Source organism: Lagopus leucura, unplaced genomic scaffold (genome assembly GCF_019238085.1).
Source record: "Lagopus leucura isolate 7727_CA_CO unplaced genomic scaffold, USGS_WTPT01 Super-Scaffold_100001, whole genome shotgun sequence".
NCBI classification, from domain to species: domain Eukaryota; kingdom Metazoa; phylum Chordata; class Aves; order Galliformes; family Phasianidae; genus Lagopus; species Lagopus leucura.
Window position 1 is genome coordinate 74,215,132 of NW_024962262.1, and position 24,453 is coordinate 74,239,584.

Here is a 24,453-nt window from a genome sequence, read left to right on the forward strand (position 1 = left end):
AAAATGATATGCAACACTGCTTTTTAACTTCTACTATCTAGATCCTTCCTCAGATTTCCAAATCCCAAGCTGAAGAACATTTGCTTTTGTAGGCTTATGGCCATAAACATCACAGAATGTTACGTATTTTTATGTAGCATGAGAAAAAGAATTGAAACAAATCTCGGTCTAATCTTGATTTCCATATCACCAGCATTCAGCACCACATACTCTAGCAGCCTGAAGCCTCATCTGCAAGTAAATCTCAATCTACAAAACCCTATGGATGGCCATTATTGACAATGAATCTGAACAAGCTAGTCAGCTTAGGGGTCAAGAGTATAACTGAGCATATTAACTTAGCTAGGAGTACCTGAAATTTCAATTTTGGTATAAGTAAACAGAAAAAATGTAATCTCATCTAAAAATTCAAAAGTATATATATATATATATATATATGTTTTTATTATTATTTTTTTTTTTTAAAAAAAAAAAAAAAGCTTTTTGAAGCCCATAGAATTTGCGGTATAGACCATCAAACCTCCATATCACATACTAGATTAATAGCTCAACAATGTCCCCCTTAATACAGAAAAGCTTTTAAATAACAAACATTCAAGTGGAAAAGAATAAAAGAATAACAGGAAAAACAAGAGTTATAGTCGATAACAGAGCTAAAGCTTCTCTAACTGGCACTGTAACGTTCTCTCACTCAGCTAGTTCTCAGGAAAACTGGAAGCTCGTAACTTTCTTAGAGACTTCTAGGCCTTTATTAAATGGTTAAAATGGAAAGTGTTCCTCAAGACTACAATAGACTACGTCTGCAGAAACACATTAAAGCAAAAGATATGCTCTTGGCTTTAAATGCACTTTAAACCAAATGGATGGCACAAATTTATCTCCACCATGAATATTTCCTCACTGAATGTCACTGCTTAAAAATAATGCAGAAAATGACTTCAAGAAATTCCTTATGAATGCTACAAAAAATGTTAAAATTAGACTACGTAAACAAACACAGAATTACCTAGGCAGAGATTCTCAAAAATAAAACTTTCACTTACCTAAGTCTGTAAGGCGTTTTGGTGACCTGCTTGCAAATCTTTCTGATGATCTGGACCTACGACGATCAGGTGATCTGCTGTAACCTCTTCTTCTCCCTGAAGACCTTGATCGCCGCAGTCGAATTGGTGACCTACTAGAGCTCCGCCTTCTTCCTCTTGATCTCGATCGCCTCTGACGAAGAGGTGTCCGACTCCTGCTCCGCAATCTCAGTGATATCCTACGATCTCTTGAATCTGATCTTCTCCTTCTTCTATCAGCAGATCTTGATCTATTTCTCTGAGATCTTCTGCGTCTGTCTCTTGATAGAGAACGCCGCCTTCTTGATGCTGACCTTGACCTACTTCTTCTTCTGTGCCTTGAACGCGACAATGAGCTGGATCGAGAACGACGATTAGATTCTGACCTTGATGCTCTTCTACGTGTTACTGATCTGGAGCGATTCCGTCTAGAACGAGAGTCTGCGTCATATCTCTGGGATCTGCGCTGAGAAGACCGGGAGCGCCTGCTTCTAGATCTCCGTGAAGACTCTTTGTCTGCTGTTTTGTCAACAGATTTTGACTGACTCCTTTGGCGAGCAGTGGACCTGGAACGTCTACGTCTAGACCTCCGTGAAGACTCCTTGTCTGCTGTTTTGTCAACAGACGTGGACCTCGAGCGTCTATGTCTAGACCTCCGTGAAGACTCTTTGTCTGCTGCTTTTTCAACAGACGTTGACCTGGATCGTCGGTGTCTAGACCTTCGTGAAGATTCTTCATCTGCTGTTTTGTCAACAGATGGGGATCGACTCATTTGGCGAGTAGGAGATTTTGAGGGTCTACTTCTAGACCTTTGTGAAGACTCTCTGTCAGACATCTTTTCAGCAGATTCAGATCTAGATTTCTCACGTTCAGAAGATTCAGATCGCCTGCTTTCAGTCATAAAAGAAGAGTCCTGTCCCTCTGACTTCTCAAGAGGTATGGAAGGTGACCCCTCATGTTTATCTTCAGCAGCTAAAGAGGGCTCCATATCCTCAACTTCTTCACCAGTGGTAGACCTTGACTCATGGTCATCTGATGATGTTGAATCTCTTCGCTCAGCTGTCAAGGAGGGTTCCACATCTTCTCCTTCTTCACCAGTAGTAGACCTTGATTCACGTCCATCAGGGGATGTGGAATGTCTGTGTTCAGTTGTCAAAGACAGTTCCATATCCTCTGCTTCTTCACCAGTGGTAGACCTTGAATCTTGCTCATCAGAGGATGTGGAGTCTCTTCGTTCAGCCGTCAAGGAGGGTTCTACATCCTCCACATCTTCACCAGTGGTAGACCTCGATTCACGTTCATCTGAAGATGTGGAGTGTCTACGTTCAGCTGTCAAGGAGGGCTCTAGGTCCTCTGCTTCTTCACCAGTGGTTGACCTTGACTCACGTCCATCAGGAGACACAGAACGTCTGTGCTCAGCCGCTAAAGGCTCCAAATCCTCTACTTCTTCACCAGCAGTAGACCTTGAGTCATGTTCATCAGAAGACACGGAATCTCTACGTTCAGCAGCCAAGGAGGTCTCATGGTCCTCTTCACCAGTGGTGGACCTCGAATCATGCTCATCAGAGGATGTGGAATCTCTTCGCTTCCCTGTCAAGGAGGGTTCCACATCCTCTACTTCTTCTCCAGCAGTAGACCTTGAATCATGTTCATCAGAAGAAATGGAGGATCTATGCTCCATTGTCAAAGGCTGTTCTGAATACTCCACCTCCTCACCAATGCTAGATCTTGACTCATGCTCATCAGGGGATGTGGAGCGCCTATGTTCAGATGTCGAAGAGGGCTCCCGATCCTCTATTTCCTCATCTATGACAGACTTCTCATCATGTCCCTCAGGGGTAATAGATCGTCTATGTTCAAAAGTAAGAGAGGACTCTAGACCATCTTCCTCCATGGGAGATTTCACTTCATGACTCTCATGATATGGGGACGTGGAATGTATACATTCAGATGTCAAAGGCGGCTCTAGATCACCAGTTTCTTCACCAGGAACAGATTTCACACTGTTGCCATCAGGGGATGTGGAGCATCCCCTTTCAGGCATTAAAGGCATTGCATCATCCATTTTTTCAACAGGGGTGGATTTCAAGTCACTTACATCTGGGGACATGGAGCCTCTATCATTTAATGTTAAAGGTTCAGGATCACCTACTTGTCCAGAAGCGAGGAATCTCAACTCCTGACTATCAGGAGATGCTGCATGCTCACTTTCAGATGTTGGAGAAAGCTCTTGAACATCTACTTTTTGAACAGTGGTGAATCTTACCTCCTGGCTCTTGAAAGACAAGTAATGGTCACGTTCAGATGTCAAAGAAGAATCCATATCTTCTGTTTTATCGCCATGAGTTGATCTTGATTCATATTCTTCACAGGACACAGCATGCTCATTCTCATATGTCAGAGAAGGTTCTTCACTCTCTACTTTTTCAGCAGGGCTAGTCTGCAGCTCTTGAACTTCAGGAGACATGGCACATTCACCTTCAGACATCAGAGACAACTCCTGCACCTCTGTTTTTCCAACAGCAGTAGACTGCAGCTCCTGGTCATCAGTGGACATTGAACTTTCACTTTCAGATGTTTCAGAAGATTCCCGTATTTCCTCTTTTTCAACAGGACTGGATCTCAAATCATGACCTTCAGGAGATATGTCATACTCATTTTCAGAGAGCACAGAACACTCCTGCGCTTCTGTTTTTTCAGCAAGAGGAGATGACAACTTCTGCACTCTGGGGACCACAACATATTCATTATCTGATATTGCAGAAGGCTCCTGTCTAGTTTCAGCAGAAATGGCTGTGATATCTTGGCTCTCAGGAGATGCATCATATTCATTTTCAGACATCAAAGAATGCATTTGTACCTCTGCTTTTCCAGCAGGCAAAGTTTGTGATTCCTGGTCTCCAGAGTACACAGCACATTCACTGTCAGGTACTACAGAAAGTTCCTGCATCTCTACCTTCTCAGGAGAGCTAGTTCTCAACTCCTGGCACTTCCAGGATACAGCATATTCGTTTTCAGATGTTAAAGCAGGCTCTTGCACTTCAGTCTTTTCAAATGCAGGTGACAGCAACTCCTGGTTCTCAGAAGACACTGAACATCTTTCTTTGGGAATCAGATAAACTTCTTGTATCTCTGCTTTATCAGAGGTTGATGTCAACTCTGGACCAGAAAAGCCCACTGTGTTTTCATTTCCAGGCATCTGTGAAGGATCCCCTACATCAACTTTCTTGAAAGTAGTGAGCGTCAACTCATGATCATCAGAAGAAACAGAATGTCTCCTTTCTACTACCAGAGGCTGTTCCTCCTGCACCTCTATTTCTCTGCCGGAGGGGAATCTCAATTGATGTTCATCAGGGGATGTAATGCATTTCTGTTCAGAATAAGAGGATGACTTCTGCCCTTCTACATTTTCAGTTTGAGTAGCTCTCAATTCATGACTATCAGGCAATATGGAAAGCCCACCTTCAGATGTCAGACAAGGCACTGTGGCCTCACATTTTTCAGCAGATGTGCTTACCAATTCCACAGTATCTACACCTTTCGTTTTCTCAAAGTAACTGTATTTTGACACATGGCCACGGTGGCACAAAGGAATTCCACTTGTAGACAAAGCTGATTCTGTAACCTCTATTTTTTCAGCGGGTAGATGTCCTGATTCATGCATTTCAGAATTCTCAAAGCAGCCAACTCCAAGTACTTGTGAAGATGCTGAACCATCTAAATCTTTCTCAATAGATGAACTGGACTCATGAGCCTCAGAAGACTTGCAGCTTTGTCCTACAGTAGTTTGAAAAACTTCCTGTATTTTTGCAGAAGATGAAGTTGAAATGTGGTCAACTGTGATCTCAACAGGACCACACTCAGATGCCAGGGAAGCACTGGGAGCATTTAATTTTCCAACAGGTGACTGTAAGGGCGTACCTTCAGATATCAATGGGACCTCCTCTGTTTGTGTACCAAAGCTGGATCCCAATTCATGTCTGTCGGGAGTCCTGAAGCATACATTATCAGAAGCCAGAGAAGGCAACTCCATCTGGCCCTGTGCAACTGGTAAGGAGACTGACTCATGGACATCGAGGAACTCAGAGCTTGTTACTTCAGGAGCTAAAAAAGGTTTTTGAACTTCTGCTGTTTCAAAAGACTCAGTGCTGTCAGCCAACTCAGAAGATCCACTTTGAGGCACTTGCAAAAACTTCTGGGGCTCTGCATTTTCAGCAGGGATGTGCCTCAATTCACAACCATCAGAAAGTACACTTTCAGACATCAGTGAAAATCCTTGAATCTCCATGTTTCCCGAGGATGTGGAAGTTGACTTGTAATCATCAGCAGATACAGAGCATCCACTCTCATTTGTCAAAAGAGGTTCTGCACCCTCTGTTTCTTTGAAAGATGTAGATCTTGACTCATCTTGATGGGATGTGGAAAGATGAAATTCTGTTACCGAAGTTGTCTCTGCATCTCTCTTTTCAACCGACGAGGACACTGAACTGGATGCTGAGAACGTAAGTTCAGTAAGTGATGAAGATTCCAGAGGTACAGTTTTTTCTGCCGGCACAGATCCTAAGTCAGAGTCATAAAGAGTGGCTGACCCATTTTCAGAGGTCACAGAAACCTGTGTTTTTTCCACAGGTATGGAACACTGTTCTTGATCATTTGAAGTTTTGGAGCTATCAAGTTCAGGTATCACTGTAGGCTGTGGACCATCCATTTTTTCAACAGATAAGCTTGTCTCAAGACTCTCAACAGTTTTGGAAAATCCACTTCCAGATGGAGGTGGCAGCTCTGGGCCATTTATTCCTTCAAGAGACAAAGCTACTGACATGGGACCATTAGACGATTTGGAGGAGCTGATTTCACTTGTGACAGGTTCAGAACCATCTACCTTCTCTTGTTCAGAAGAGTCCGCATGTTTTTTACCGCACTTTGCTGAGGCTAACTTACTTGCTCTTTTTTCTACAGATTTTGACCTCGATTTGAGACTGTCAGAGGATTTTGAACGCTTCCGCTTGGATTTCTTTGAAGAGTCTTTGCGTTTTTTTTCTACAGACCTAGACCTAGACTTGTAACGTTCAGAGGACTTTGAGCGACGACGCTTAGATTTTCGTGAAGACTCCTTCTTTTTTTCCACTGACTTGGATCTAGATTTATAACCGTCAGACGACTTTGAGCGCTGACGTTTTGATTTCCGTGATGATTGTTTTCGATCTCTTTTTTCTACTGATCTGGACCTAGACTTGTAATGGTCAGAGGACTTGGAGCGCCGACGTTTAGATCTCCGCAGAGATGCCTTCCGACCCCTCTTCTCTACAGACCTAGACCTAGATTTTGAACGATCAGAGGAACCAGACCCTCTATGTCTGAACCTCCATGAATATTCTTTGCCCCCTCTCTTTTCTGATGACCTGGATCTAGACTTAGAATGGTCAGACGACCTGGAACGTCTGCGCCGGGATCTCCAAGAGGACAATCTGCTCCCTCTCTTTTCTACTGATGGCGATTTAGACCTGTAACGGTCAGAAGACCTGGAACGTCTGCGTCCAGACCTTCGGGTCTTTTCCACTGACCTGGACTTGGATCGGTAGTGATCAGATGATCTGGAACGTCTGCGTCCAGACCTTCGGGTCTTTTCCACTGACCTGGACTTAGACCTGTAGCGATCAGATGACCTGGAACGCCTGCGCCCAGACCTTCGGGTCTTTTCCACCGACCTGGACTTAGATCTGTAGCGATCAGAAGATCTGGAACGTCCACGCCTGGACCTTCGGGAGGACAGTCTGCTCCCTCTCTTTTCTGCTGATCTGGACTTAGATCTGTAACGATCAGAAGACCTGGAACGTCTGCGCCTGGACCTTCGGGAAGACAACCTGCTTTCTCTCTTTTCCACAGATCTGGATTTAGACCTGTAGCGGTCAGATGACCTGGAACGTCTGCGTCTGGACCTTCTGGTCTTTTCCACTGATCTGGACTTAGACCGGTAGCGGTCAGATGACCTGGAACGTCTGCGTCTGGACCTTCGGGAAGACACTCTTCTGTCTCTCTTCTCCACAGACCGGGATCTAGATTTGGAATGCTTTTTTCTGGAATCTGAATAGTTTCTGCTCCTAGATCGTGCTCTCTTAGAGGTCAAACGCCTGGAAGTAGAACGTGACCTTGACTTTTTTTTCCGCTTCCTAGACCTGGACTGGGACTTAGACCGACTCCTTTTCTGTTTCTTTGAATCATGCTTACTTTTTTCACTGCTTCTATGGCTGCTCTTTTCAATAACTTTCTCAAGTCTCATTAAAGTCTCCCTCATTCGTGCTGCCACATCAGGTTGCACATCCGATGTTTCTGAATCTCTTGTCTCAGATGCCTCTTCTGCAGCCACTTCTTTGTCAGCCTCTACTTGTGGAATTGCTTCCAACTGGCTTGCCTCTTCCACAAGTACTGGAACTACTTCTGTAACAGTCCCTGGTACTGGAGCAGCTTCCAAATCTTTCGTGTCTGCCTCTGCCTCCTCAACTGCTTCTGCAACTTTCACCTCTACAACAGTCTCAGAAATATGAGTCATTTCCAAACCTTCCGTTTCTGCTACGCAACTTGGAGGACCTTCTAAGTGTTTTGCATCCCTGATTATTTCAGACTCAGGAGTCCCTGTTGAATCTTTCACATTTGCAGCATGCGAAGAACTAAAAATTGTTTCTGCAGGTACTCCAGATTTTGTTGCAATCTCCCTATCACTTAGTGCTATGAAAGGCTCCAATGGTAGTGCTTGCTCTGAATCATTCTTTTCAGCAACCATCTCACATTCCAGAGCCAGATTGGAAACGCGCACATCCTCTTTTTGTCGACACTGCTGCCCTTCTGAATACTGTACTTCTGCAGAAACTTCATGTCCCAGCATTGTCCCCAGATCTTGTGTGTCCTCTGGTCTTGGAACTGCTTCAGATTTCATTTCAGCAGCACCCCAGATTTCTGCAGCTTCTTCTGTACTTTTCCATTCTGCAGTAGGTTTGGATTCTAAAACTGTTTGTGCATGTTCTTGTGTTCCAGTGCTCAAATATTGTGGAACAGATTCCATATGTTGTTTTGTCATACTGAATGCTTCTGAAGCATCTGCTAAAACATTAATCTCTGCCACTTTTCCATACTTTTGGGAAGTTTCCAAACCTTGGATGTCCATGTATACTTCAGGTTCTTTGACTGTTTCAGAACCTTTCACTTCTGCTGCTGCAGATTTTTCCATGCTTTCCAACCTCACTTCTCCAGCTTCTGATGCTGGCTCCAAATATTTTGCTTTCATTCCTTTCTCAATTCCTGAAGATTCTTCCAAACCTTTTACATCAATCACAGGTGAAAACTCAATTTTTTCTCTGTCTGCCTTCCTTGTAACTGTACCAGATTCCTGAGTTATCGTATCTGTCAAAATCTCAGACTGCAAAGTTTCTTTCAAGTTTCTCACTTCTATCACTGTTTCTTCCACTCTTTGGCAAGACTCTAATGCTGCTTTTGAATTGCCTACTACTTGGTCCTGCAAAGGACCTGAAGCAGTTTTAGAATGCTCTACTACTTTGACAGCCCTAGATTCTGCTTCAATTTTGTTTGGTTCACTTCCAGTCTCATACTCTATAGTTGTTCCCAACTCCTCCAAGCATACAGGTTTTGAATTTGTATCTGAAGTTTTCACTGTCACTGTTTGCACAGGTTCTAGCACTGTTTCTCTGCTCCTTACTTTTGCTTTGTTCAGATCTTCCACATCAGATATCACTGTTGTTCCCCAGTCTTGTATTTGTGTCCTTGTTTCAGACCCCGCAGCCATTTCCAAATTTTTCATCCCTGTTAAGCATGCAGTTTTTGAACCTGTTTCTGTATCTCTTGCCTCTGCAACTGCCTTAACTTCTGCCAAGTTGTCTAAACCTCTCACTTCTGCAATGGTGGAACTTCTAGCTACTTCAAAATCCCTTTTTTCCCCTGGAAACACAGTTTGTGAGGTTGCCTCCAACCCTCTCATACCTGTCCCGATCTCAGACTGAGAGACTATACAACTCTCTGTTTTGCTTGCAAAAAAAAGGTACTGCAACTGTTTCCAGGTGTGCTATTTCTCTCTTTGCTTCCATACTGCCACTAGAAGGTTCTTCTGAAGCTTTCATGCTTTCCATTTGCAAAGAAAGTGAAGTTGCTCTTTTCATGTCTTCTTTCTGCAAAGACTGGGGAGTTGCTTCCAAACCGCTCAAAACATTACTATTTTCCAATTGCAGAGCAACCGGAACTGTCTGGGGAATAAGGGTCTGGACAACAGGTTCTGATGTTCTTTGTAAACCTTTTGCCTCTGCAACAACATTCACATCTGTCAAGCTTTGCATTTCTTTTGAGAATGTACACTGCAGTAACACTTCTGAAGTATTCAACGCTGTTGCAGAATCAGAAGTTTCTCTCACAACCATGACTGCTTCTGAAGTTTTTGGCTTTATCATAGGTTGCAGAACTTCTTCCAAAGGTCTCACATTTCCCATGGGCAGAGAGACTCTAACCGGTTCAATATCCTTCACCTCAACAGACCCTGGTGCCAGGGGTGTTTTGGCACTTTCAATTTGCACCTGACTTAGAGCAGTCACTGCAGGTACTTTAAAAGAATGTTCCAAAGCTGCATCTGGGTCCACTTCTTTATTTTTCACATCTCCCATCATAACTACAGATTCCGAGGCTGCCTTCAAGATACTTGAACTCTCCATGGAACTGCGCTGTGTCACTCTCAAATTATCAGACACAACTGGTAATTCAGTTGCTCCTGGAATTCTTACTTCTCCCATGGCCATAGACACGTCAGTTACCTTCACAGTATTCAGATCTGCAGGTTTAGGAATTGTTGTCACATCACTTGTCAAACATATCGATTCTGAAGTTGTTTCTAACTCTTTAGTGCCTCCCAGTGCCATAGCCTTCAGAGATGCTTCTGAATACGCCAATACCTCCGTGGTATTAGATGCTAAACTTGTATCCAAGGTTTTTACTTCTGAAGGTAAAGCTAATTTCTGAAGTTCAGACGTATTGGCAACTCCAGATGGGATGCTAGTTGAAGCAACACTTCCAGTAATAAAAAAATCACCCTTTTCGCTCACATTGACAGCTACAGGATAAATATTTTCATGAGATTGTTTTATTTGTTCTTCTCTAGTGCAAATTTCAGTTTGAGTCATACTAGCATTTTGTTGAATAATAAATTGGCTGCCTTCTAAATTAAACTGACGATCCGTTGCACATAAAGTCCCCTTCTCACTTTCTAGATTTTCCACACATGGCTGAGAATCAGTTATCAATTGAGAAGCAAGTCCTAAAGCTTGTCTATCAAGTTCTACATTTGCCTGTAAGGACAGTCCTTCTGGCTGTATATGGACAGCCAGATTAGCATCTCCAAATCCCCCATGCTGCACGCTCAGTGTGGAGCTTGATTTCTCTGGAATCAAGAGAGAAGCCGGCTGTGAGTCCACATGTTCTCCACGACGTGCACTCAACTTTGACTCCTTTGGCTGCTTTTTATGTTTTTTCTCTTTCTTCCTTTTCTTCTTCTTTTTCTTCTTCTTTTTGCTTTTGTGCTTTTTGTTTTTCTTTGATTTTTTTCTAGGAATTTCATCTTCACCTGCAGCAGTAGAGCTTCTTTTAGTAGATTGAGTACTATTGCTCACAGTAGTTTTGTCTACATCTAGAAAAAAATGATATTTTCCTTATAAATATTATTAAAAGTTATTTTAGACAAGTAATCAAATACATGGAAAAGGCACAAACAAATTAGGACTTGACACCTATTCCTTCCTCACTAAACTATCATACACCAAACCAACAAACATTCCTTCTTCTGCCCTTTTGCACTGTAAGTTAAAAATAAATAAATCTGGTTTCAAAAAGTTTTCAATTCTTCAAAAAGTTTATCAGTTCTTCCTGGTGGTTCCACTGGGAATACGACTCATTCCAACAAGTAGTTTGATGCATCTTGACCTACATACAACACATCAATACATTCTCCCAGAAGGTGGACGACACGTTTTTAAACTACAGCGAGCTGGAGGTGAAAATAAAAGTAAAAAAAAAAAAAAAAAAAAAAAAAAAAAAAAAAAAAAAAAAGAACTCCAATTTTCCATGCAAATTATCTAAGTGGTGGCATGCTTAGTGCAGAAAATATGGCCAGACAATTACCTCCTAGTTTGCTTTACAAAGTCTTACTCGTTCAACTTCTGAGTAAAATACTATTACTGCATTAGAAATGACCTTAAACATATTTACTAATTAAGTTCCTCACTGACCAACAGAGTTCTTCAAATGTCTTTGATGAAACAGCAACTACTTCCTCAATTCTCAATAGGCCTTAAGAAACTGTAAGTAAGGAAGAGCTTAGGCCTGACTGCAGCAGCTGTGTTAGGTTCATACTCTTCTCACAATCTAGTCCCACGTTTTCATGAGAAAGATACTTTTTTCATTGGTAAATTGCCATAGACTTGAACATATAGCTAATATGTAACAAAGGCTATCTGCACATCATCTTGAGTAACTATATTTTAGTAGGCAATGCAGAGACACAAGCTTTCCAATTGTAATCTGTGATTAGAAAGAATGATCTTTCAAGTAAATAATACAAGGTATTCAAAAAATTGTTGGCAACTGCATTTAACCAATATGGCTAAGATCCCATAAACACATCCTAGGTAGCTTTAAGCACTCATATGTTAAAAAAAAAAATAATCATCACAGGTTATTTTTTTTTTCTTAGATATTTCCAACAACATTGCTGAGAATGCATTTGAAGATTATAATGAAAGACTTAAATGAACTGCACAGTACTTTCAGATAATCCCTGCTGACTAAAAGCAACATTAACTGCAGGAACCTTAGATTAAGTTTATCAACTTCAAGATGAATATACCTCACTCATTTACTACCATGTTAGCTCGCCTCACTCTTTTTCAGCACAGCAACAAAAACACAAATAAAATAGATACCAACGTAAGCACTACTTGTATAACATAGCTCTGTAACAATACTGAAAATGTTCAAGGTAAACAAACCACTATGCACATAAAGAAAGAAGTAATGTCAAAAGGTTGAAAATAACGTCTTTGAAACAAACAATTTCTGTCACTATTCTCTACGCTGCCACTTACAAAATCAGTCTGGAACTATACTTACCAAGTACAAAGAAACCCCCTATGTTTTAAATTCAAAAACAAACAAAAAACCTCACAAGTGCAATAATTACACCTTCATCTCAGTGACTGTCTTGATTTGGAGATTTTAAAGAAAAGACTAATCACATCAAAAGGGATACTCAAATGCATACATCAGTAAATTATTGGTTTTATTATTCAAAAAAGTTGCAACTGCTATATAACTTTTTCTTAACGTTTGGAATACTGCTATTTGAGTACCTACAGCTTAAAGATAAGCACCTTATCCATTTTAAAACAACAAGCATCTTACTCTGACTGAACATTTAATCAATTATACAGTTCTGAATTCTAATAAATCACTTTTAGAAATAATCTCACACACTGATGGAAAATAAAACAACAAACAGTCCTTCTATCTACATCAATACCAGCTTTCCTAGTAAGAACTGCACATCAAGACCCCAAGGCAGATACATTTCAAGCAAAGCATAAAATCACAGTGTACCAAAAAAAAAAAAAAAAAAAAAAAGATTTTTCTCTACATATTTTTTCTAGGTGTCATTACTTTTTGTTGTTATTGCAAGGGACAGAAAACTAACATTTTTACACTAAGTAATGTTTTCATAAATTAACTTTTTTTTCTTTTTCATTTTTTTCAGTTATGTATCTCTCTGCCCATTTGTGGTTATAAGTCACAGTAGAGAAAAAAAAAACACTTAACAAACATTACAATAAACACACAACTTGTCAGATGAAGCTCAGTGAGAGAAGCAGCATTGAAAAGTACTTTTTCGTCTCTGTAAAAATGATTTAAGAACTATGACAGCCTTCTTAACAAGAATGTATTTGCCAAATGTGTTTTCATTTACCTGATTTGCTCTGCAGTTCTGTATCAAGGGCTCCAGAGAGCACTTCCTCTATTTTCTGCACTATCTGATCATTCTGACGACTCCCAGCACCAGCAACAGTGTCATCTGAAGGGTTGGCTTGCTCAGCTGGGACTGTGTCACCATTGGGCTGGCCTTCTACCTTTCCACTAACCAAAAAAAATATCAACATAATACAAGCAGTTTTGAGCCTTTTTCGACCTTTAAATCCACATACATTTATAACACTGAGCCCTTCAATGTAACCTCCTGAAGATGCCACACTTTTAATGAAACATCTCCTTTTTAATTAACTGTCAACAGAACACCTTGTAACAACTCAGTACAAGGCACAAGAGAGCAAAATGTGTCCTCTAATGAGTAAGCCGCAATGCTTTACGTTGGAAGTTATACATGCCCATCAACTCCCAAAGCAAAGTAAGCACTCATCACCCAATCTTTTCTAGCACATTTTGCTTGCTTTCCGAGATAAGGCTGTGAAAAACAACGGGGTGAAGTTAAAACGAATAAGAACAGCAAGACAAACCAAACAAACCACACTCATCCTTTCCCCTCCATCCACAGACGTGAGGCCAGCACGGAAATCCCATCCGTGAAAATAAAAAAAGATACTGCATGCCCGCTCGCCCGCCCTTACACCCCCCCCGGCTGCTTTCGCTGAAGGCGTTTGCAAGGCCGCAACCCCCCGAAGTCAGCCACGTCGCAGCTTACTACGAGCCGTGCGAGCCCCAGGCCCGGACCGTCTCACGCCGTCCCGAGGCGGAGCCCGCGCACGGTTCAGCCCTCCCTCCTTCCCCTCCTTCCTCCCGCGCCCTAGGCCCAGGCGCGATAGCGGCCCAGGCCGCTCCTCTTCCCCCGCCGCGGCTCGTTACCCGCCGTGCTGCTGCTGCTGCTGCTGCTCTTCCTGGATCTCCCGGAATTTGTTAACCACGAAAGAGCGAAAGATCTGCTCGATATTAGTCGCCATGACAGCCTTAACAGCGTTAGCGCGCCGGCCCCCCCCCCGCGCCGCTCCTTCCTGCCGAGAAGCGAGGCCTCCGCTATCCCACAATGCACCGCGGCAGAGAGCGGACGAGAGCCCCTGCTGACGTACTCGCTGCGAGCCCTCACGCTATTGGCTACCCTCACGGCGAGACGTAACGCAGAAGAGGGGGCGGGTAGCATCGGGCGCCCGTAGTGTCGCTCTAGCACTCAGCGAAAGCCATAGAGCGGCAGACCTGGCTGACTTCCGGTGGGGGGGGCGGGGGTGCTGTCTCGTGTCTTAATGAAGTCCGCCGTTCCCCCTCCCCCCGGCGGTAGCGCGCCGCCATGTTGGTGCTCTTACCCTCCCCCTCCAGCCCGCCAACAGTCTCCCCTCTCGACCCCACCGACAAACACAGCCCCGCCGAACGGTCGCGGTCTTGCCCTGCCCTCCCCCCACCCCTCCAATGGCCTTAACGAATAAAACCGTTAACCGTCGCCACACAGAACTCCCCAACGCACATATACATGCGCACCCCCCGCCGCCCGTTGCCGGCCTCTCGTAGCCCGCGAACCGCAACGCCGCGCCTCGGCCGCCGGGGAGAGCGGCAAGGAGGGGGGGCGACGGAGGGCTCCGCGATGGCCGCCCTCCAGGCCCCCCTCGCGCCGCACACACCCCCCACCCTCCCCGCGCGCTCCCCCCGTCGCGATGGCGGCCGCCTCCGGGTGCGAGAGCCGGCCGGGCCACCGCGGAGGAGCCACTCACCTCGTCGAGGGCCCGAGCGGCGGCGGCGTTGGGGCCATGGTGGGCTGAGGCGTATGGCTGTGCGTGCCGGCGGGCTCGGGGCCCGTGGGGGTGGGTGGGAGCGATGCCATTGGTCTCCATGGAGCGGGGCCAAGCCCCGCGCCTCCGCCGCCCCGCGTGTAGCGCGCAGGCAGCGCCTAGCAGGGGGGCCTGCCCGCGCACGAGTACTGCATCACAGGGCCCGGCGCCGCGCTGCCCTCACTCAGCGAACGGCTCCATGCGAAAGGCGCCCTCCCCCGCCGCCGCCGGGCCGGGCAGCTCGGCTGTGACACGCACATGTGCTCCGGGGGCTGGCGGCGGGGCCGGGCGGGCGCCCCGCGGGATGAGGGAGAAGGAACAAAGAAAGAGAGGGGAACGAATGCCCCCTTCGCCGCGAATACGGTGCGCCTGAAAGCTGTGACTCTTCTGCGGTGTTTTGCTGGAGTCCAGATGTTGTGGGGGTGCCCTCCTGTCGCTTCCAAAGCAATTCTCGTGTATACATGTGTACGAATATTACTTTGCCATTCTCAGTCCTGGAAGACCCCCCCACCATTTCAGTCCCCATAGGTTTTCTTCTCATTCCCTGAAGGGTTTAGTTTATCTAAAATAAATTTTTTTTTAAACCTTCAAAACTTAGAGGAAACTTTTAATTGTTGCTTGGGTTTCTACTTGCAACATCAACCTCCAATTTAATGTGGTTTAATAATAAGACCCTTTAATAGCAGCATTGTTTTTTACTATGTATTACTGGGAAGTGGCCTGTTTTGATATGAACTTAGTAAAAATCATAGGCTTAGTATTGGGATCAATTTGCTTACTTGTATGTCAAGTTATAACACAAAGCAGTTATATTTAAGAGGCATTTTTACAACTAATGGTACCTGTAATGCCATGCCAATGTTAATAGAGTTTAGATATTATTAATATTTCTGATACGCAATAAGCTAGAGTGAAAGTGCTTCACTTGATCTGTTTCATACATGTAGTTTTTCCTTATGTGAATGGTCTTTAGGAATTGAGCCCTTCTCAACTAAGTTAATTCATTCAAAGTAGATTAACTTCAGGAATAGCCCCATCAGGGTAGGCCTCTGTCAACAAGAGAAGAGCACAACAAAAAAAAGGGATTTTAACAAGTGCTGCATCTTTCACTCTGGCTGCCTAAAAGTGAACAGAAGACAGTTAACTAGGAAAGTCACTGTTGGTAGAAAGGAATATCCACAGCCCCATAGGAAAGTAATTCTTCCTTTTTTATTTTTATTTTTTAATTTTTTTTTATTTGCTGATAAATAAGAAAAACATCCTCAGTTATACACCTTTACTCAGGTGCTGATTTGTCTTCTGATGAATTAAGTGAAGCCTTATTTGGATCTTGCCACACCAGGGTGTTGTTCCTGGTACATTTTGCATTCAGTTTGAAAGCCAAGTGTTACCAGGCTTCACTCACAGCAGTTCTGAAGCTGTCAGTGCTACTCTACGAGTATCTCTTTGCATTCCTTTTGGAAGCAAGAACCAAAGTTGAGCTGAAACATGAACACAGTCTTTATTAAACCTGTAGTTCATAAACTAGTTCCAAAGAACAAGGTTTTCATACAAATTCTCGGGGGAGAACAAATGTAAGGATCAAATCTGTTTTCCTTAATGTATTGTTGCACAGTTTTATGATAAATTATTGTCTAAAAGTTGCCCAGCGCTCTTTGGTTTCATTAATACAAACCGGAGGGCTGCTCCTATTCAGTACTTAAAGCTGTTCAGGGCGTTTCTAGCTGAGAAGGCACGAAGACAAACTCAATCTTTGCACAGTACCATCCTACTAACTTAGCAAAGTTCACCTTTGCACTCTGGAGCCACGCTCTCAAGGCAAAACCATACAGTCATCTCCGTGTAGGTACGGCTTTTCAGATGGATCTCTCGCTTGCTGAGCTCAGCAGCTCGCTGAGATGGAGATGAAGATATTTTTAGATCGTAAGAATTTAAAAGCAAAACCCCATTCCTTGGTCTCCGAGCCACAGTTTTACTTTCCCTCCTCAGCCCCCGCCCCGGGCCCACGCGGCGCCCCCTGGGTACTGTAGTTTTGGCGGCGCGGCGGAGCACGCCTTCCCCATCCTTAAAATCCCCCCGAAGAAAGTAAGTGATTCTCTCGCTCTGCAGAAGGCCGGGCTGCGCGGGCCGTGCAGGCAGCCCGCTCTCGGGGTCAGCCACCCTCGGCCGGGCCTTGACCGCCGAGAAGAAGCCGAGCGGCAAGGCGGCGGCGGGGCCATGTGCTGCCCGCGATGCAAAATGGCGGGGTCTGGCCCCTGCCTGGAGCTCTGCGCTTTCCTCACACGCTGCGATAAGGAGCCGTGTGGAGCGATGGCTGCTGCTGGCTGTCAGCTTTTTATTTAAAATGCCTGCCTCCTCTCCGAATGTACTTTGGAGGCACTTGTTTTCTAACTTTTCTAAATATGCCGCAGTTTAAATTATTTTAAAGTACACGCAGCTGTTATTCATGTGCTTTTTCCTCTGTTTGGCTTCAAAAAAAAAAAAAAAAAAGAAAAGAAAAAAAGTGGTGAAATATTTACTTTAAAGTAAATATTCAACTTTTGGCTTTTCTTGCTGAGGACTTTGATTGACTTGTAATTCCTAGCCCTGGTGTTTGCAAAGTTGGGGGCTCACCAACTGACTTGAATATTGGGTTGTTTTGTTGTTGTTTTCTTTTCCCTCTGGTAATTCATCTTGTGGAAGCCTGAAATTAATGAGCAGATTGAGTATACGCTTCACTGTTTATACCCAAAATAGAAAGGATGTTCCTTACTTCAGCCTCCCTGCTCCTTCTGGTTCTCGCACAGTAGTTCCTGTTAGTAGTTCCAGACCTCTATGGAAACATGGAGGGCTTTTGGCTTTCTCACAGTCCCAGTCATCCAAATTTAGTGCTTTGGGGCAAGGGGAATAACAGCACCATTTAGCTTCTTATTTGTACTGGGGAGATAACCTGATGATGGTTTGCCTAGGAAATGCACAATCTGGCTGTTTGGAGTATAGTGCCTGTCTCAAAGGTTCTCAGTTTAGGCCATGGAAGATCCATGGCTTGTTCCTAATTAGCATGCAGGCCTTCTAGGGGCCAGAAGTTGATCATAAATGAAGAACCTGATTATAGAGATCTCTGAAATCTTTAAGTATCTCTTTCTGGTATTGAAACCTGAGGAAATTAAACGTTAGCTTAAAGGCAGCATCAGTTTCCACAAGTAGAAGTTAACATGCTAGCCTAGCTAAAACTTGCAGCTGCACTGTGTTTTGGCCATTCTGCTGGCTCAGGCATTGTGGGTATTTGTTTCTGCACCTTGCATCGCACCAGCAGAGCTGCCTGCACTATTGGCACGGTGACTTCACTCAGGAAACTGATCCCTGTTAGAAACATCCTCTCCTCGCCCAACTCTCATTCCCTGATGTGTCTGTTCCTGGGACTATAAGCAACTGGGGGAGAAGGTGAAACAGGCAGATAGGTGAGAAAGTACACCATGAAGTGGTATGTGCTACCAGGGGTGTTGTGGCTCCTTGAACAATCACGTGATCTGAGGGTGCTGTTAATTTCCTTTTTATAATTATGACTTTTCTGAGTTACTGTTTTGGTGTTAGTTTTCCAGCATTATTGGTTTCCTGATCTTTGTGACACACAAGGCATACATTTGGCACTCAAGCAAGAGGCTGGAAGTGGAGGAGAGAATAAGACCCATAGCAAGACTATAGTAGCAAGGACCAGCACAAGCCAACTGTGAAACACTGGTAGGTCAACCTAAACCCTGCGCATTTCAGCTCTTTTTTTAATCCAAGCTTGAACAGGGTCCAGAAGCTGACAAAGGTTCTCTGAAAAGGCTAGCTGAGAGCTTTCCTTGTGTGTACTGAGATCTTTGTGCTCTCATAGCCTTTACCTCACGCGTACGAAGATCTTTGTGTATTCATCATGATGTGCAGCGGAACTCTATTTTCAGCCTTCTGATTAGTGTTAATTCAGAGAGCAGAAGAGCTGAGGATTTGGCTCTGTGCTGGCAAGTGCAGGAGCCAAGTAAAGGATGGCAGATTCCAGGGGGACACTACAGAGCAGCTCAGCTGCTGAAGTTGATAAGGGAAAGTCCTAGGTTTTGGCTTCTGCTCCAAGCCATTCTTTTAATATTTTATCCTGCTACTGATTATGGGGAAAAAAAAAAAGGAGGGGGGAGGGGAGGGGGCATGCAACAGTTTGTGGAGCGGCACATGAATTGCAGAGCACTTTGATTTTGCGTTCTTTCTGTGTCCTGTGAGGCATAATTTCTTTTTATTCTTTTGCCTAACTTCAAGAGAAACAGTGAACTTTCTCCTTTAGTCCAAAGTTTGATGAGAGAAGCTTTTTTCCAGACACTGGGAGGTATGGGTTTGGTGATGCTAGGCTTGGAGTCTCTATATTTGGACTAAGAGCTATCAATGCTAAGCTGCTTTATAGCTGTTTTATAACCTTTCCTCTGGGAAAAGTAGGAGTTAAGACACTGTGGGCTTGGACCATATATTTTGTATAAAGAAACCTGACTGTCTGCATCAGGTTACCACAATCCCAATGTTGAAAAGTTAAAGTATTGCAGCTTTTAATTAGGCAGTGGCTAAGATTAAATGTTAGGTGTGCAGTGATGCAGTAGATTGCTGCAGCTTAAAAGGCAGGTCTTGACATTTAGCTCTTTCTGCCCATCTCTGTTGTCCCATCTCTCTACTTTTAGTGCCACTAGTTATTGGTTGATTGCACAGTTAGTCAATTCAGCTGGCAGAAATCTTTTTAGACGGGGATGGGTGGCGTTATGGTTTAGCTTAAAGAGTTTGAATTCATACACTTACACAGCTATCTTCGTAAGCTTTGCATTAATACAGCTAAGGAGCTCAGTTTAACATCCCAGTCTTCAAGATTAAAAAGGAGAGATTTAGATTGGATATAAGGAAAAAGTCTTTTACAGTTGAGAGTAGCAAGGCACTGAAACAGTGATGTGGTTGATGCTTTGTCCCTGGAAACTTTCAAGGTGAGGCTCTACCAGGCCCTGGGCATCCTGATGTAGCTGTGCATGTCCCTGTTCATTGCAGGGTAGTTGGACTAGATGAACCTTTAAAGGTCCCTTCCAACTCTAAGGATTCTATGATTCTGTGATATTACTGGGCAATGGAGGGCCTACACTGCATCTTTACAGTCAGTGTGAAAAAGAAACGCTGCTAGTACTTTATTTGGGCTTTCTGAACTGAAACTGAAATTGCCAACAGAAGTTCTTGTCAAGCTGCATCCCTCAACAAAAGTTGCTAGGATACCTTTTGGGGGATGCACAAATAAGTTGAGTTCCTGAAAATAAAACAAATGGCCAAAACGCTTTTTTTTTTCTCATATTTTATTACAGAATGATGATTTTTCTTTTGAACATATGACACATGGTTTATTCCATTAACTGCTTCCGTATAAAATTTTATGGTTTTTTTTTTTTTTTTTTTTTTTTTTGGCTGACAACTATTAGAATATGCTACTTTTAGGGAAGAAAAATGGCCGTTTGACTGATTTATAAGCAGGGTGATTTACTTCAGTTGACAGCAGTTTCATTGGATCTTGAAGCATTTCCTAATATTTTTATGTAGGAGGCTTAATGGAGCATAAATATGTATCATGCATTGTATTCTTCCATGCTGTTGATATTCATGGGAGTATGCACAGCATCATTTTTAAATAGAGGATGTTTATGATCTGATTAGTAAATATTTTTCGACTGCAAAAAATAATTTGAGTGAGGCAGAATTTATTCTGAATGTGCAGGAACAACAAAGTGGGCTGCTTCTGCTCTGTGAAGTTTTTGCTGCTTGTTTCTCAACCATACGTAGTGTGGTTTGTGTTCTGTTCTGTTTTCCCACCTGAAATGACCTGTCCAATGGCTAGGCATGCATGTTATCAATGGGTGGTGATACCTGTGCAGGGCACTACATTTTAACTAGAGGCTGGTCTTCTCCTTTCTCTTTTCACTCCTGAACTCCCGAGCATTACTTTCCTCAGGCCAGCAACACATAGGATAGCGTAAGTATATTCTCCATTTTGGTTTATAACTCTGCTCTCAGTTCTGGTACACCTGCAAAAAAATACTGTCATGTATATTTCAACTTGTTATTTAATGATGACTGTGAACTGCACTAGAAACATGCTTGCTGGGTTAAGCTTGCTGGGTTAAGGCAGCTGTCTGCTACATGACGTTTATTCTTTTACACAGCATTCTTTTGCCCTAGGTTACTGTCTACATCTAGCTTATCCTTTCAATGTAGCCAACCTCTTAGTCTTTTATATGTACATATATATTTATTTTATATATATATATGTAATATATATATATGTAGTTGGTGGGGTTTTTTTGCTTAAGTTGCAATATCAAAGAGCTTTACCATAACTTTGCATCCCAAATAGTTTGTCGTAACTGTTAATTTTTATTCCCACGTATTTTTTTTCTTACTTTAAGGAATCTATGAAGTTTATTGCAACTCTACAGTATGTATTTTGCCAAACATTTTAATAGAAACCTATTAGAGTCTTCCAACCTGAAAGTACTCTTAAATTTTAACTCTGATGTGTTTATTGTTAAAACACAGTGTTGATTGTCAGTATTTTGTCCTTTTATTCATGTTTCTTTTCTCTTTATTTTGACTGCATGTTTTGCCTAAAATTATCATTCTCTGAACAAATCATTCCTTTGTTAATGGATTAAAGAAATGGCATGGGGGTGTATTCTAAAATGCATGGGAGTTGCGTTGTGTTACAGAGGACTTGGATTTAATAATGGGGCTCAGCATGCACATCATGGGAGCCCTCAAAGCAGAAGCCATCTCCTTTGGAGTCCAGGCTTTCAAGACAGCTGGGTTTCTGTGGGGGAAGGAGGGGTCTACAGAGCTATCTGGGCAGTTCCTGGAGCTGGGGGGTTCAGCTGTCCTACTAGCAGCTGGGATGGGGGAGAAGCACAAGCCCTGCCCCATCAATTGGCTGAACATCTGGTATGCCTCTGGTAAGATCACTTTTCCCTTAGAAGTCTGGTTTGGGTAGGTTTGTTTCTCCTCATGCTGAGGATATACACTGTGCTAGCTCTCTTGCCCTCCCACAGGAGTTCTGACCTCAAAGGGAGCTGCCGCCTCTGTGTGCTCCAGCAGTGATGTAAGGCCTTCCCCCACCTGCCTTGAAGGGTTCCGCACACACTGGCAAGCGTGGGTCAAGGGCCATTGACCAAGGGTTAGACACTACGTATGCTGGTATTGCAACAGGGAGGCTGTGTGTTACGTGGAGCTGAGGCTCTTACCAAGGCCGCGTCCCTCCCCTTGAACAAGGGAAGGTGATTTGTGCAGCAGGGAGGCACGTCGCACTACTTCGCTGTCGTTGCAAAGTCCTCAAAGTTGATCGTGCCAGTTTCCACTCAAAACTGTATTTGTTTTCGATACTTGCGATGCTTGAAGTCATTTGATGTGTTTAGATGCTTACTTTGCCTGTGTTGTGACTTAGAGCTTTTAGATTACTTTTTGGAAGTAATGAACACTACTCCAGACACCTGTGCATAGCTGCTCACTCCATGCCTCACTGAATGGCTTCTCCAGGCATCCCTTGCCTTCTGCTGATAAAACTCTGACCTTAACCAGTGCAGTTCCATCATCTGTGTGTGTATTTTGTACTTGGTTGAGCTAACATGACTATAGCAGCTTGTTCTTTGAGTACCACTGGGAGTTAGCCTTTGCTTTTTAAGAACCTCCACATAAAGAAATACGTACTTATTTACTACTTTTTGAATTCCAGTGTTCTTTCCCAATGTTAGTGTCATCTTCTACTCCCCTGCTAGTTGTGTGGTATCATTGCTGGGATGACAATTTTGAGGTGACTTATACCAATAAGTGTGTAGAGAATACATGTAGAGGTAAACCTGTCTTTAAAAAAGCAAAGGCTAACAAAACTTTGCCTTGTTGAACTCTGGACAGCCTATAAGAGTCGTTCAGTCCCAAGGGAAATTTGTGTTAGGTTTCCGCTTCCCCGTTTGGGTTGCCTAGCGTTGTGATTGATGCTCCGTCCCTGGAGACTTTTAAGGATGGGATCAGGTCCTGGGCAACCTGTTCATCGCAGGGGAGTTGGAATAGATGGGCCTCAGACGTTCCTTCAACTCAAAGGATTCTGTGATTCTGCAATTCGTTCTATTAAGAGTGGAGCTGATCATCCTGTCTCATTGCTCTTAATCTTTCCCTTTCATGAAGTATTCAGACATTTTTCCGATATTTCCACCAAAGTGTTTCAGGTTCCAATTAAATTCCTATGACTCTGTAAGAAAATACAATTAATACAATTAATTAATACCAAGGACTTTGTCTTTTGCAGGCTTGTATTCACCAGAAATGTCTATGAGTTACAAATCACAGCCTGGCCAATTGAAGTTTTTGTCTATATCCCAGATTCAGTACAACAGTTGCCAGTCTGATGAAAGAAAAACAAGATAGCCCTGTGGGTTATTTCAGTGTTTGACATTTATTTTCTGTCACACCTCATTAAGTCAGTTATGTCTTTCCATGTACTTTTTTTTCTTTTTTTTTTTTTAACCAACAAACCCCAATAGAAACATCATTGCCTGAAAAAAAGTGACATTCAGCACTGCTCAGAGTTCCTTGCTCCCAACATTACATTCCGTGATGCTCTTGCTTTCCCAACCTCACACTTCTAACTCTGGCGATGTTGCTTGTGTTTGGTTTTGTGCAGGCTAATGGCTGATCGAGTGCTTGTGATCGGCAGTGGAGGCAGAGAGCATGCATTGGCCTGGAAGCTGGCCCAGTCCCCACATGTAAAACAAGTGTTTGTTGCTCCTGGAAACGCAGGGACAGCCAACAGTGGAAAAATTTCAAATTCAGGTAAAAAGTTTCAAAATCTGATAACTGAACAAGTAAATTACTCCGTTAATTGAACCTAATCCATTAATTGATCTTATCGTTAATGTGAACAGTTTGTTATAATGTGAAGGTTTTGGAAATGTAAGATCATACAGATGCAGCTAAGAGCAAGTATCTGAGCAAAGCCTTATGCTTATGTACCACTCAATTAATTTTATCTCAATTTTTTGGCTAATTCATTGGATTTTGGAGTAGGGCATGCAGCCAAAACTCCATCTGCCTGCTGTAAATTCCTGCAGGAGTGTATCTTGGGATAGCAGTAGTGGTTCCCTCACAGGAAAGGGCTGATGGCTCGTCTTGGTATTCAATGCAGTTCAGCAGCTGTTTGGTGAACAGCTGAAAAGTGTTTGCAGCAAACACCAGCACTTCTGGGATAGTGGCAGAGCACATTGCTTTGGGTCTGAAGCGCTACTTAGTTCTCAGAGGCGCAGTGAGAGCTTGTGATCCTTACAACCTTTCTTGAGAATACTTTCATACCTGAAAAGATCCATCTTAGAAACGTTTGTCTTTGTTTTAGCGATCCTGGGAAGTTAGCATTATTCTTAAATGCTTTTACTCCTCTCTGCTTGTTTTGAGCTTCCGGCCTAACTGAGGTAAACTCTGACTGGCTGCAACTGGACATCTGTAACTGAAGCTGTTCATATCAGTTTTGAAAATCAAGCCTAAGGTTTTTCAAATGCAAAATTACATCCAAAATT

At 43.3% G+C, this 24,453-nt stretch overlaps 2 protein-coding genes across 8 annotated transcripts in view; one reads left to right on the top strand and one right to left on the bottom strand.

Moving 5' to 3' along the window:
* Positions 1 to 14,950, bottom strand: part of SON (SON DNA and RNA binding protein) — a 38,186-nt gene extending 23,236 nt beyond the window's left edge. For 3 of the 6 annotated variants that reach the window (XM_042866535.1, XM_042866536.1, XM_042866539.1), the window contains exon 1: positions 1,044 to 9,134. In XM_042866535.1, the coding sequence (XP_042722469.1) occupies positions 1,044 to 9,051 (8,008 nt within the window). In that variant the 5' untranslated portion in view covers positions 9,052 to 9,134. Of the gene's footprint in view, positions 1 to 1,043; positions 10,741 to 13,068; positions 13,236 to 13,958; positions 14,135 to 14,812 lie in introns of those variants that run through there. The other 3 variants (XM_042866540.1, XM_042866541.1, XM_042866538.1) reach the window with 3 other exon arrangements.
* A 1,922-nt stretch (positions 14,951 to 16,872) lies between these two features.
* GART (phosphoribosylglycinamide formyltransferase, phosphoribosylglycinamide synthetase, phosphoribosylaminoimidazole synthetase) overlaps positions 16,873 to 24,453 on the top strand; it is a 36,150-nt gene continuing 28,569 nt past the window's right edge. The window contains exons 1-3 of one of the 2 annotated variants that reach the window (XM_042866543.1): positions 16,873 to 16,954; positions 18,443 to 18,589; positions 23,568 to 23,716. In XM_042866543.1, coding sequence (XP_042722477.1) covers positions 23,572 to 23,716 — 145 coding nt within the window. In that variant the 5' untranslated portion in view covers positions 16,873 to 16,954; positions 18,443 to 18,589; positions 23,568 to 23,571. Of the gene's footprint in view, positions 16,955 to 18,442; positions 18,590 to 20,771; positions 20,874 to 23,567; positions 23,717 to 24,453 lie in introns of those variants that run through there. The other variant, XM_042866542.1, reaches the window with a different exon arrangement.